This window comes from Podarcis gaigeae (genome assembly GCF_964106915.1).
Source record: "Podarcis gaigeae genome assembly, chromosome: 1".
Classification (NCBI taxonomy): domain Eukaryota; kingdom Metazoa; phylum Chordata; class Lepidosauria; order Squamata; family Lacertidae; genus Podarcis; species Podarcis gaigeae.
The window spans coordinates 30,568,929-30,582,231 of record NC_139678.1 but is presented as its reverse complement, the minus strand read 5'-3'; the positions used below and the strand labels follow the sequence as shown (position 1 = coordinate 30,582,231).

Genomic DNA, 13,303 nt, shown 5'->3' with positions numbered 1-13,303 from the left:
GTGAGTGCATGAAACAAGTCCTTCTTGGTGGTGGCCCTGCAATTGGTACTTAAAAAACAAATAATAAATAAAGGGACAGTCAGGATGGTGTTTGTTGCCTTAATTTTTTAATCATTATACTTTATTTCTTCCTTTTTAGGCAGACCAATATACATCTCGGACCCCCATGTTCAAGGGACATAAAGAGGAAGAGGAAGCCTGTAATGGCAACAGCCTCCCTTTCCAGCCCAACTTCAGGTAAATTGGCTAAACCTCATTATAAATAGTTAATGATTTAGGAGGCTACTGTTTTGAAAGAGCAGGAAAACACCTGAATTTTAAGAAAGACCTGCCCTTTCAGCTGTTCAGGCTTCCCAGGGCAGGGTTGTATCCCTAGCATTGCACAAATGCCACATTTAGTATTGGATGCAGAAAGTTCATTTTCTACTCCTTGTGACTGTGGCAGTCAGTTGGATAATGCCTGATGAATAATCAAAAGGCAGCTTTTCTGCAGTTTGCTTGCTGTTAAAAAGTTCAGTAAAAAATATTTAGAAAATAATAATCAAAAGGCAGCTCCTGATGGCCAGGAATAGGGCTTAATAATATTTCCTTGCTCTTCTGCCTTCTGTGACTAGCAGGGGCAGAATTGGTCATGCAACCAAGTATATGCATGTTAATTTAGCTCATGTAATTTAGTTTGTAGAACTTGGCCTTCCTTTGCACATTAACATCACTTTTTTTTAAAAAAAGCACAGAGTTTACCCCAGCCTTTTCCAACCTAGTGACCTGCGGCTGTGCTGCCTAAAGTTGATGGGAATTGTAGTCCAAACTATCTGGAGGCCAGCAGTTGCAAAGTCTGGTTGACACAGTCCAACTACTAGTTGTGAGGTGTTTGGAAAGCTTAAAGGAAATAGGACATGGATGCTGGCTTCTCCCTTGTGCCAATCTCTTGGTACTTTGCCTAAAGAGCATCTTACTCATTGAGAGAAACTGTTTTGTGTTTTGAGAGTATGCTTTGTTTTCTTAAAGCAGAAGAAACAACATTTCTGGATGAGAGAGGAGTATGCTGGTACCCCAAGAAAATGCAGGTTATTGGATTGAAGGCCACCCACACATAAGAATAATCTGATATAATAATAATAATAATAATAATAATAATAATAATAATAATAATAATAATAATATACCACCCTTCATCCAAAGATCATAGGGCTGCTAACAACTTAAAAATAGAAAATGAGAACACAAAATACATAATAAAACAAAAGCAAACCAATAACTTGCCCCTCCCTAAACACATTTAAAAGGCCATAGACTATTCATCGGCTAAAGGCCTGGTTATAGAGAAATATCTTCACCTGGTCCCTAAAGAAAAAAGCATTAATTTTAACCAAAAAAGTGAACTCCCATTGATTAGCAAATGCTTGGACAGAATGAGATAACAACTAATCCACTAATAAGGATTAATTAAATAGAACCAGCTCCTTGGTTTGGCAGCACTGGTGCCTTCTTCATTGCCAATCTTAATGTTTTTTTTCCCCATATCTCTTGCCCCTTGATGTTTCCGGTCTCTACACAGCTTTGTATGTGTTCTGTTCAGGCATGCTTCCTCCACTCCAAAGGCATATGCAGGCAGATTTGCTACCCTTGTACTACTCCTACAGGCTCTAGTAACAAAATAAAATGTTGGTGTGGGTGATAGTAGTAATCTTGCAATGCATATCTACCACAGGGCTGGCCCTACAATTAGCTACAGTGAGGTGACTGCCCCAGGCAGCAGATGATGCAGGTGTGTATGTAGAGAGGCGACAAACTGTTGAAACACAGAGCTGCATGTGCACCTTGTGTCCTGACACAAGCAGAATGTCTGCTCATGGATCTCTCTGCATACGTGAATGTGCACACACTTCTTAAAGAATAGCAAAGAGGAGGAGCAGTCAGTGAGGCAGTGAGTGGAATGAGAAGAGTATTGCTAAACATTTGTCCATAGCAGTTGTCTCAGGAAGGTTTTATGGATCCTGTCTTGCACTAAGAAACCTGAAGTGCAGTGATAGTTGGAATAAATGCAGGATTAGATAGTGACTACTCAGTTGCTATCTGCTGTATTTCTTGGAACAAATTACGTACAAATTATCTGGAGCAGACAACTATTACAATATTAAATATTCCTTCTGTGTTGTGGTTCCTTTTTGTGAAAATTCATTCTCTCTGAGAAGGCAAAAAAGGTAGCCCCTGGCATGCTCTAATGCTATCTGTCTCAATTTCTCTAGCAACTTTTTTACTTTTCCAGGTTTCTTTTCATATAGGGGTCCCTAATTAGGTAGCGTTAAGAAGGGACCACACTGAGGGCCAAAGACAGCCACAGGCAAACTTGGCCCTCCACATGTTTTGGGACTACAACTCCCAATCATCCCTAGTTAGCAGGACCAGTGGTCGGGATGATGGGAATTGTAGTCCCAAAACATCTGGAGGGCTGAGTTTGCCTGTGCCTGGCCAAAGACATGGCCTCAGGCAAGCTGGCAAGTGGCTTGAATTAGATTGATGGTTTTATTGTGCCTTTTTTCAGTCCTAAGGATGTACAAAGTATGAACAATACACTGTTATCATAAGACAAAACAATTTGAAACCAGGTTTGTGCACTGGATGCAACTGGATCCTGAACTGAATTAGATCGATTTGGGGCAACCTGGGATTTAGCTAGATTGGGTTGAGGCATCGCTGGATCACCCCAGGTCAGCTCAGATCCACCCAGAGCAACCCAGGGCTTTCAGATAGAGGACATTGTCGCAGTGTAGGGTGGAGAGAAAGAGACATGTAGGGTGCCTGTGTGTATCTCTTCCCCCCAGCCAGCATGGTTAATGGTCGCATACAATGGGAGTTTAAGCCCAACAGTGTGTGGAGGATCACAGATTGGCCACCTCTATTTACAGTTTACAGTCAGCTGAGCTAGAAATGGCCCTCTCCTTTATTAGAAAAGAACGTGAGGGGAGAGATGAGAGCCAGTATTCCAAGGAAGCAAGATATCTTTCCGTGTTTTTGTGTGATACATGGGGCATGTATTTGGTTTTTGTGTGATACATGGGGCATGTATTTGGCATCTCTGGCCAAAGGATTCTTCTCCCCCTGGCATGCTTTCAATCAGCACTGACTTGGACATTTCCTCTCTGACTAGCTTGTTGGACTCAATTTTCTTTCACTGTAAGATCTAGCTTCACATGACGACTTTTTGTGTTGGCAGTGAAAGATTGGTGTGAGTCACCATTCAGGCCCAGGCCTGAGAACGAGGGGGGGGGGGTTGTACAAGCAAGGATGCCCCATTTGGACTAGACCCTGCCTCCAAAACAGATCTCTGGCTGAGCCCAACAGCTCTCATCTCACTTGTTGACCAGGTCCTGCTTCAGTGAACTCCTTTTATGCAACCCGTGTGCCCCAGAGAGGTGAAGGACACAGCCTGAGCTGGCTCCATCAGTCAGCAGAACAAATGGGCTTGCTCTGCCTAACATCGGGCCATCTCGGATTCCACCTCTTTTATAGAGATGAGTGATGAAGAGAGGCTCGTTCCGCTTTGCCGCTGTATTAATACACATCAGGGGCCAGCTCCCGGCACTAAATCACGCTACTGCATACATCTGTTATCGGACTCCTCACCACCGTGATGAACAAGACTGCAGATAGAGGCTTCCTCATGTCATTCTTTATAGGATTTTCCTAAAAGAATAAATAGCTCAAATCTCTGCCAACACTCTCCCCTGTCATTGTGATGAATTTAGCTTCTTTCTTAAACATGCAGCAACAAATCTTCCTTTGTCGTAGACCCCTCCCCCTCCCCACCTACAGAAAGTTTTGTTGAATTTGACTGAATTTAGATGATGATAGTCAGGCCGCTTAAGATGCATCCAGTGGTGGCAACGGAAGCTGCAATCTGGAGGGTTGTTTTTTCTTTTAACCTAATATATATTTAATGGCACCCATACAAGGTCATGCCCACTTACTCTGGGTGAATCTAGAACTACAATTCCTTGGTAATCCCTAAGAAACGGTTCACACATGAGAACCCTGTGTGACCACCTCACGCTTCTAGAGCAGCTGCCATCCCTAAAAATGGGGTTATTATATACACCACTGTTGCCGCTCTACCTTGGAGACCCTAAGTCACACTTGCACAAGGGCTTTTGCAGTACCACATGCTCCTGGGGCAGTTGTGTGTGTGGGTCAGACAGACGCCACAAATAGTCCTCAGTTGAAAGTATGGTAACATTCTTCCTACTCTATTGCCCTACTCTACTCCCTATTCTATTGCCCTACTTGACGCCCTACTCCCTACTCTATTGCTGGGCAGTGGCTGAGGCCTAGGATGCTATTATGCAGGCTTAATAGCAGGATATTATAGCAGGCTTAATAGAATTTTATTCTTAACTAGACTTGGAGACTGCCCCGCCCCCTCAAAATACCTCCCAAATCTACCTGAGAAACAGTTTTATGTTCCCTTGTTTTAGGCATGTCTCATAGCCTCACAGTTCCCCTTAGCTTTTAAGAACGTGAGCTGCATTTGGACCCTCTTGCAGCTGGGCTTGCATTTGCTCATGGTCTAGCTGTCTTCAAGGAGGAGCTGGTTTCATTAGTGTCCTTTTAGGCAATGTATTCTTGCTCAATTTATTTTAGTCACTTCAGTGGGACGAATAAAAGGATTGCTAGTTTTCTTTCCACCGTTTTCCTGCAGCATGGGTAGACACTGCAAGGTGTGCTCAAGCTGCTTCTGTGACAATCGAGTGAACTTCATCCATTTTCTTTTGCACAAGGCTGATTTCTCTTTTAGCAGGAGAGTTTGGCTGCATTTTTGACGAGTTTAAAATGGTGCTTAGACAGGTTCCCACCTTTATCCCTAAAGTTGTTGCTTCACTTTTTCCACAAGGAAAATGGGTTATTTCTTTCTGCCAACTGCATATTTGTGGCAGATCATGTATTCTTTGAAACAAGGGTCTTTAGAAGCAGAATAAAGAATCAAAAGTGAGCAAGCAGGTGCAAATTTGTCCAAGCCTGATCACAGAATTTTGGCTGTTTGGGCAGAGAATTCAAATTTCTGTTTGATGCAGAATAAACACAACCTTGTGTATATTAAACACAGAACAGGGACTATTTATTTGGTCAGGTCACTTTCACGCTAAGAGCAGAGGTGAGTATCTGGATGTTGCTGGACTACAATTCTCATCATCCCCGACCAATGGCTATGCTGACTGTGACTCATGTTAGCTGTAGTCCAAGAACATCAGGAGAGCCATGGGTTCCCCATTCCTGGGTTAGAGCAAAAGAAAGTCTTAACTGCTGGGAGCTCTCTAGTGCTGAAACCAGGAATGGTTTTCAGAAGCTCTGGACAAAACAAAAAAAAATCCTTCCAGTAACACCTTAAAGACCAACTAAGTTAGTTCTAGGTATGAGCTTTCGTGTGCATGCACACTTCTTCAGATACTGGTCTTTAAGGTGCTACTGGAAGGAATTTTTTTTTGTTTTGACTATGGCAGACCAACACGGCTACCTATCTGTAAACAGAAGCTCTGGAGTTATCCATATCATGCTTTAAATTGGCACTGTTCTCCCCCATGGCACCCTGCAGTCTGCATAAAGAGAAGGGTGCATTGATGTTGTTTTTGTGTTTTTATTGTGACTGACCACCCCTTCCCTCCTCAGCAACACGCTGGCTGTGAGCAAGGCATTTATTGGCAGAGGGTGTGGCTTTCTACATAGCATTTTGAAATGCAAATAATGAAACAATGCTCGGAATCTACATAGTATACTAGTCTTTTAGAGCCCTGTAAACCTGGCTGAAAGTAAACAAAAAGGATAGGCAGTCATGGCAGTGGAAGCATACGGTGGATTTTGGCACCTAACATTTGATGTGCAAATTGTACCTTGCTTTGATGTTCCTGTTCATTGTATTTCTCTTCCTTTTTTATTGTGATGTTCCAGCAGCTTTATCCATCCACATAGATACTTCAGACCCAGGCCCGCCTGTGCCACACTCCCAGAGGCACCAGAACTGACTGAACAGGCAGAAGCCATTCATCAGAGACAAGCTGCAGCGCTACTGCCCCAGGCAGCTTTCTAAGAAAATGCCACAGGAGATGGTCCTTGACTGCACTAGATGGAGGCAGCTCTTCCTTTGTCAACTAGTTGGGCTTTTTAATATGTTGGACTTTGGAGTACGTCAGAATTTTCCTTCCGGCAATAGCTATCTCTTCAGTGTTAGCATGTGACACACACACCTCTGTCAGCATGATATGTTTACCCCACTCATCCTGCAAATCATGTTTGTAAATCTATATAAAAATGCATAATCAGTGTTGGGGTTTTCCATATTTCCAGTGTTCCTGCTATTGCTATGCAAGTATTTGTCGCGCACTCTCATTTCTAGCCCCAGAAGCTGCTTGGTGGCATATGCAAAATGGTATTTGGTTATTGCAGGCGCCTGTCAAAGCTCTTCATTTCTCAGACACATCTCAGTTGATAGCAGAGTCCTGTGTTTAATAGAAGAAATTCTATTTTCAGTTCTTTGGGGAAGCTGAGCCTGTGTCTTTTGTAAGCATAAGACCCGAAAAGAAGCCAGCAGTGATCCCTGACCTAGAGAGGAGGTTAACAGGGGATAAACTGTTTTATCTGAACTGGGTAACTTGAATTTTATATTGGGAACATTTCCAAAAGCAACGTGTTGTTCAGTATTCTGAGGTTTGCTTCCCCCCCACTTTAATATAGCATTATTGTTTCAGTTTTTCCTCCTGTATCACTGGGGTATCCTAGTATTGCTTTTAAACTATGGTTCCTTCCTTGCAATCCTCTTTCCTGTGTATCCTACTGCATGAGCCAGTGGAACCATAAATGCAAAAATGGGACTGTCATGTCAGGAAGCTTTCCAATATATAACCTTAAAGCGAATGACAATGAAATGGACTCTACCAACAGTAGCTTTTTCTGTTTTGGAAACTATTACAGTATAAGAATCATTTGAGACAGTAACCTGAACTCCATAAGTTGCTATGAGAATAGCCGTTTAGATGTGTGGTTTCAAAATAGCCTTTGTGGATGACAACCACTTGCTGTCTTGTCTTCAAGCTGGGATGTTTCCTGCAGTATAAAAAAGGAATCTCCCTTTTTGGCAGTATGTCCTTAGAAGCGCATACTGTGTTTTATTCTACATTTCCTGATTACAGTGTACTCACTATGATGTAGATGTGTTATATAGTAGAGAGTGGTGCCTTCTCCCAACAACTCTTCCATTGCTATCCTTTTTCCAGTATATGTGAACGAGGCTGCAAAATAGTCCCAATTCCTAGATGCCAGCATCAAAATGAGAAGTCCTAACAACCATGTTATTTTTCTAGCACTATTTACATTAGAGTACATCCTTCTCCTTCGATTATTGTCTGGAGCCTCCCTTGTGGAGCTGTTTTCTCAAGATGTGCCTCGGTGCGCATGCACAGAGTCAACTATTATATTTTTGATTGGATCCTGTTGGCTTGAACGTATAAGGAGAGGGTGATTTATGCTTGCAGGCTTTCTGTAGGCATTAGGTTGGCCTCTGGAAATGCTGGTCTAGATAGGCCTTTGGTCTGATCCAGCGGGGCTTTTCATACGCTCTTAAGGCCAGAGCAAATGGAATCAGGCTTGCTTCTGTGCATACAGAACCTCTCATGAGAAGCAAATCAGTGATGTTTCGATGTAGATGAAGGGTTAGCATGTTTCACTTATTTTTGCCTTACAACTCATAAAACGGAAAGTGTGATACAGGCACAAGAAAATGTTCTTGCTGTACAAAAATGATAGCCCTGGAGAGCATTTCTGGTTGTGTTAATGAATTTGATCTGGGTTTATCAAATAATTCAGAGCAGCCTTACTAGAAGAGTCACATTAGTGATGCCTTGCCTGTGTTTGAGCCTTTTGCACCAACCATGTATCCCAGGCACAAGCTCTGATCTTCAAATGCTCTGAGTCCTAAATACTCTGAAATTGACTGAGCAAAGGAACCTTTTAATTCTGTGTGAAGAATGCACGAGACAAGGATTTATTTGAATGGATCCGTGAAGTCTTGAGAGACATTGGAGAGCACCACCATTATCAATGCATTGCATCTGTGTTACTCATGTTACTGTCTCCTGTGCAAACTCCCATGTAAATGAATGTGAGCTACCATCTTGGTTTTTGTAGCATATCAGACACAACTATGTTGCACAATAGGCGTTAGCCTGTGTCCCAAATATCTTGCAAAGCTTTTTCTGTGTCTAGAGTACGGAATCAGTAGTTGTTGGAGCAGAGGTTAAGATGGGGTTCAGATGAAAATAATCAGTAACTGAGTTGCATTAAGTGATGATGAGTTGCACTGTCACCAATTCCTTATTTTGTTTGCACTTAAAACTAGCTTTCCCCATATAACACTTGTAAAATATAACAAAAACCTGTACCTGGTTGCTTCAAGGTGTCTCAAACGTAGCCCAAACTTGCTAGTGTGTGGCTTTGTCACTGAGCTTCTCTGAGATTTTTATTTCCCTTAAAAGAAATAATTTGTAAGAATGTAAAATGCTTATATTGAGGTGTACAGTCACTGCTATACTTAACGGGCCACATACTCAAATAGGATGATTGTTTAGCATGTGAACCATGTAAGCCGGACCTTATGAATTCCACACAATAATTTCCACAGAATAAAGGGCAGATTCTTCTTTAAAGGAATGCATATTCTTTTAAGGAGAAGACGCTCAATTCTGTGACTAAAATACATTTATGCAAGGAATGCATATTGTGCCAAGTTCTGACTGCAATGTGGGATATGGATTTCTTTTTAAAACACATGTTTTACCAGGTGGAGGAGGTGGCAAGCTACAAAGTAGAAGCAACGAGAGGCAGTAAAAGTGTGAACAGAATCTAGAGGGCATCTGTAACAGCTGCCAAATTATTATTATTATTATTATTATTATTATTATTATTATTATTATTAAAATATGATCACACAATTGTGGAACCCACAGGACCCTGTATATAAGTGTTTGAAAAATTACAACCATGTAACAAGTTAAAGATTTTCTGTATTACACTGTGGGTCCATTCAGGCATGTTCTCTAGTCCAGTGTTTCCCAACCTTGTGCCTCCAGATGTTTTTGGCCTACAACTCCCATCATCCCTAGCTAGCAAGACCAGTGGTCAGGGATGATGGGAGTTGTAGGCCAAAAACATCTGGAGGCACAAGGTTGGGAAACACTGCGTCCATCCAGATGAGCATCGCCACGAGCAACGCATGGGATAGGCTGATACTGTGTGCATATCTCTCTTCTTATCTAATGAAGTCTATTTCATGCACAAGGCTTCTAAACTGATGCATGTGTGGAGAACCTGGATAAAGAAGTGTTTCTCCTTTATGACACTAGAATTTGGAGGCATTCAATGAAACTTTTAGCAGATTCGGGACACTAGTGCCAGTGTGGTGTAATGGTTAAGAGTGGTGGACTCGTAATCTGCTGAACCGGGTTTGCGTCCCCACTCCACAGCTGCTGGGTAACCTTGGGCTAGTCACACTTTTCTGAAGTCTCTCAGCCTCACTCACCTCCCAGAGTGTTTGTTGTGGGGGAGGAAGGGAAAGGTGATTGTTAGCCGCTTTGAGACTCCTTAGGGTAGTGATAAAGCGGGATATCAAATCCAAACTCCTCCTCTTCTACCCCCCTTCTCCCCAAAAGTCTTTGTTCTGTGCAGAATTTATGGAATTTGCTGCCAAGAGTTATGATGGCCAGTAGCTTATACAGCTTTAGATGGCATTAGACAAATTAATGGAGTAAAAGTCTTGTCAATGGCTACCAGGCATAATGGTTATATGCAATTTCTGGGATCAGATGCAGTGTGCTGGTGAATATCTGTGGCTCATAAGAGTGGCTTTTCAACAGCTGCCACGTGCAGGATGCTCTAAACCTGCTGCATGTATCCATGTGAGCAGTCCTATATGCTCTGACTTCTGCATTGGGCTCCAGCATGCGTTGGTTTTGCTACCACAGGCAGTTTTTGCCAATGGCATGTGGATAAACCAACAAGGAGAAGCAGTATCTAAAGCAGATTGCCGCATAGGGCAACTGCCCTGTGCATATAGCTTCACGGAGCTCACACATGGCAAGAGGAGCATCAGAAACACTCCCTAATATCCCTCACCCTCAACATTGCAGCCTGGCATTGCAGATCTAGGAGCCAAATGCACATAATGGGGTGCTTTCAGTTGTAACTGGATGTTTGCGCTTACCTTTGGCACTTTAGCATTAAACTGGAAGCAATGCTGCGAAAATCTCCATGCTGACCTATTGTATCTGTATAGTGCAAATGGGGAGGGGGCCAGCCCAGGCTGAAAATTTTGCCTAGAGTAATGGAGCTGGATGCATATCATGTTTGGGCCAAATACCATTGACAAGCCCCATGCAGAGCTACTTAGCCAGGGCCTACTTTCTGGCCTAGCCACACTGCTCTGCATATGTCATGTTGCCAAGCATTTATCTTTTAAACAACAGCTTCATGCCTGGGAGAGGCAACCAGTTAGTTGCCTTTGTAACCAAATTCCTGAAAAGGAACATAAAAACATTCTTTACAACTGAAAGCTGTTGGTGGGAACTTGCTGTCCACCTATTTCCCTCCCTCATTTGTTTTTTACAGCAGAACCTTAATTTTCACATTTCCTTAGACACATTGATTTGTGATGCCAAATGCAGTTGTCCGGTGAACTCATGATAACTCTGTTTTGCAGGTACTGTACTACGGTTGGACTTTGTGTTCTTTTTGCAGTATTTTGTGAATGCTTATTTTAATCTGTATGTAATATGTCAGTCATATCACAATTTGAGATATCCAAGGCTTTGCATCAATTCATGTAGCGTTTCTGATTTCAGAGTGGAAGAGCTTAGAATAAGTGCTTGCATTGAGGCCTATTTCTCATGGAGGTGGCAAAACTTGAGACTGAGCTGTAGTGCTACAGACTCAGATGGAGGCGCTCATGATTGAATGCTTTCTTCATGCCAAAAATGTTCTCTCCATGTAAAAAATAATAACCGCGTAGATTTGGGCAGAAGAAAAACTGGATTGTGTCTGGCGCAGGGTGACAAAGATAGTAAGGGGCCTTGAGATCAAGTCCTACATCTGAAGGTTGAAGGTGCTGAGTATTTTTAGCATGGAAAAGAGGCAATGTGAATGCTACCTTGAAACATTGAAGATAGATCTAAATGATGGAGCACATTTGTTTTCTGTTGCTCCAGAAGGTAGTACCTAAACAAACAGGTTCAAAGTGACATGTTTTCCATCTTACATAGAACTTGGCCTCTATGTGTGAGGGTTTATTGTTATGTAGGGCTTATTCTAAGTTTGCTCACTTCCCTTTTATTTCTTTTAACTCCATGAAGCTGCTCATATGAGTAAGCTCTGGAAACTTGCTAAAGGACAACTATTCTGAGCAGGAACATGTCCTGTCTTCAAATGATTGGGCATCCTTGTGCCAGTTTTGTAAAAGCAGGCACTTCCCTTCTACAGAAGTTATACTCCTTGCTATCTCTATAAGGCTTCTTGACTACACGGAAGTCGCTTGTGGGTGAATCAAGTTTTTGGCAAGTCTTTCATTCTCAAGGCCTTTGCAAACGCCTTTTGGGGCCAGTGACATGCTATGTTGTGCTTCTGGAATTTATTTTAGAAAATGCTGTTTAGAGAGCAGCTTGCATAATACATTAAATAAAGATCTCCTGCTAACCACGACATGTGTTCTTTTTTAATTGTTGGCAAGTCTCCATCCAGATGTCAAATTCCCCTAGTGCTCAGTCTGAGCATGGTGTGAAAGATACTTTAGCAAAAGAGGCATCTCCAACACAATAGTTTGGCACTACAGGAGCTGTATGGATGATCCGCACAGGAATTGGTATAGTCTGTGCAGATTAAGCTAGGGTTGCCATAAGTATGGAATTTTTTGGACATAGACAGTATTTGGCCCTTATAAACAGCATCAGGGTGGAAATTGCTGAAAGCTCATCAGCTTTGGGCAAAAAAGCTCAACAACTTTTGTGTCCAGATGTTCACTTTTTGAAATATGGCAATCCTAATTAAGGATGATGGGTGTTAATCAGAAAAGCCTGCGTAGTGAATTTGAGGCTGATGGAATGACTGCTCACATTCTTCTCTACGCAGGTTATGGTATACAGTGCTAAGATGTTGATACATTTTAGGTTATAAACAAGTACTTCCTGTACTTTTTTCTTCTTCTGTATTCCTAACATCCAAATGAGGTAAGTCAATCTTTCTGCACTTGTGGAACTCAGGCTGGGACATTGTGGAAAGAGATTGCTTGTTTGCTTGCAGTATGGCTACATATTTTGTAAGATTTTATTCTCGCACTGCTTCAGGTCAGAATTTTACAGAGTACAGTGCAAAAACTTATTCATACATAATGAATAAGTTATTCAACAAATCATGGCTGCCTCCTTCTTTCCTATGCCTAAACACAAAGCTTGACTTTGTTAAACCATAGTTTCACGTGATGTCCCAACTCAGTATCTGATTTGAACGATCTCTGCAAAGGTATCTGAAGAAGTGTGCATGCACACCCAGAACAAACTTAGTTGCTCCCTAAGGTGCTACTGGACATTTTTTTAATTTTTTATTTATTTCAACTGCGCCAGACCAACACGGCTACCTACAGTGCAAACTATGACACTGAATTAGGTGAAACCAGCTTTGCAGTTTTAGCAAACCACAAATTATTGAATTAGAATGAAAGAGGGGAACAGAGTTGGGCTCATGTCTGAACAGACTGTGTGAAGTAATATACTTCTGAAACATCACATACTCTAAAAATTCAGCACACTGCCATGTTTCCATGAATAGCAAAGCAATTGAGCATCTTATTTTAGATGCCAGAAGGACAGGAAGGTTTATATAGGTTTTGCCTCTTGACACTGATCTGCTGAACGTAATTGAAGATGGGCTCACTGTGTTCACCTTGAGATTATTTTTATTTGTTACTGTGCCCTCCCCCCCTATTTTTTTTTGTCTTTCATGGCATTTGAGAAGTTAGTTACATGGTAATAGTAATATGCACTGACAAGACTTGTATAAGACAAAAAATGGACTTTACCTCCTTACTCTGAGACAGCATTTAATGTCATAAGAAGAACATGAATGAAATGAGGAACTGCTTGTGTAATGTTAAAAGGTTTTAACATTCAGTCTGCTACTGGTGGGAAAGAAATGCAGGAACATAAAAAGGATGGTGCAGAGGGCCATTGCTCAGTGGAAGAGTGCGTATTTTGGGTGCAAGAGGCCCCAGATT

The 13,303-nt window shown here is 41.9% G+C and overlaps 1 protein-coding gene across 9 annotated transcripts in view; it reads left to right on the top strand.

The window, feature by feature from the left end:
- GPATCH2L (G-patch domain containing 2 like) overlaps positions 1-8,693 on the top strand; it is a 32,609-nt gene extending 23,916 nt beyond the window's left edge. For 5 of the 9 annotated variants that reach the window (XR_014563576.1, XM_083736447.1, XM_083736443.1 and 2 more), the window contains 2 exons: positions 140-237; positions 5,944-8,693. Coding sequence is in view for 7 of the 9 variants with exons in the window: in XM_083736447.1 (XP_083592573.1) it covers positions 140-237; positions 5,944-6,017 (172 nt within the window). In the remaining 2 variants the exon portion in view is untranslated. The remainder of the gene's footprint in view (positions 1-139; positions 238-5,943) is intronic. The other 4 variants (XR_014563575.1, XM_083736449.1, XM_083736445.1 and 1 more) reach the window with 1 other exon arrangement.
- The last annotated feature ends 4,610 nt before the right edge of the window (positions 8,694-13,303 follow it).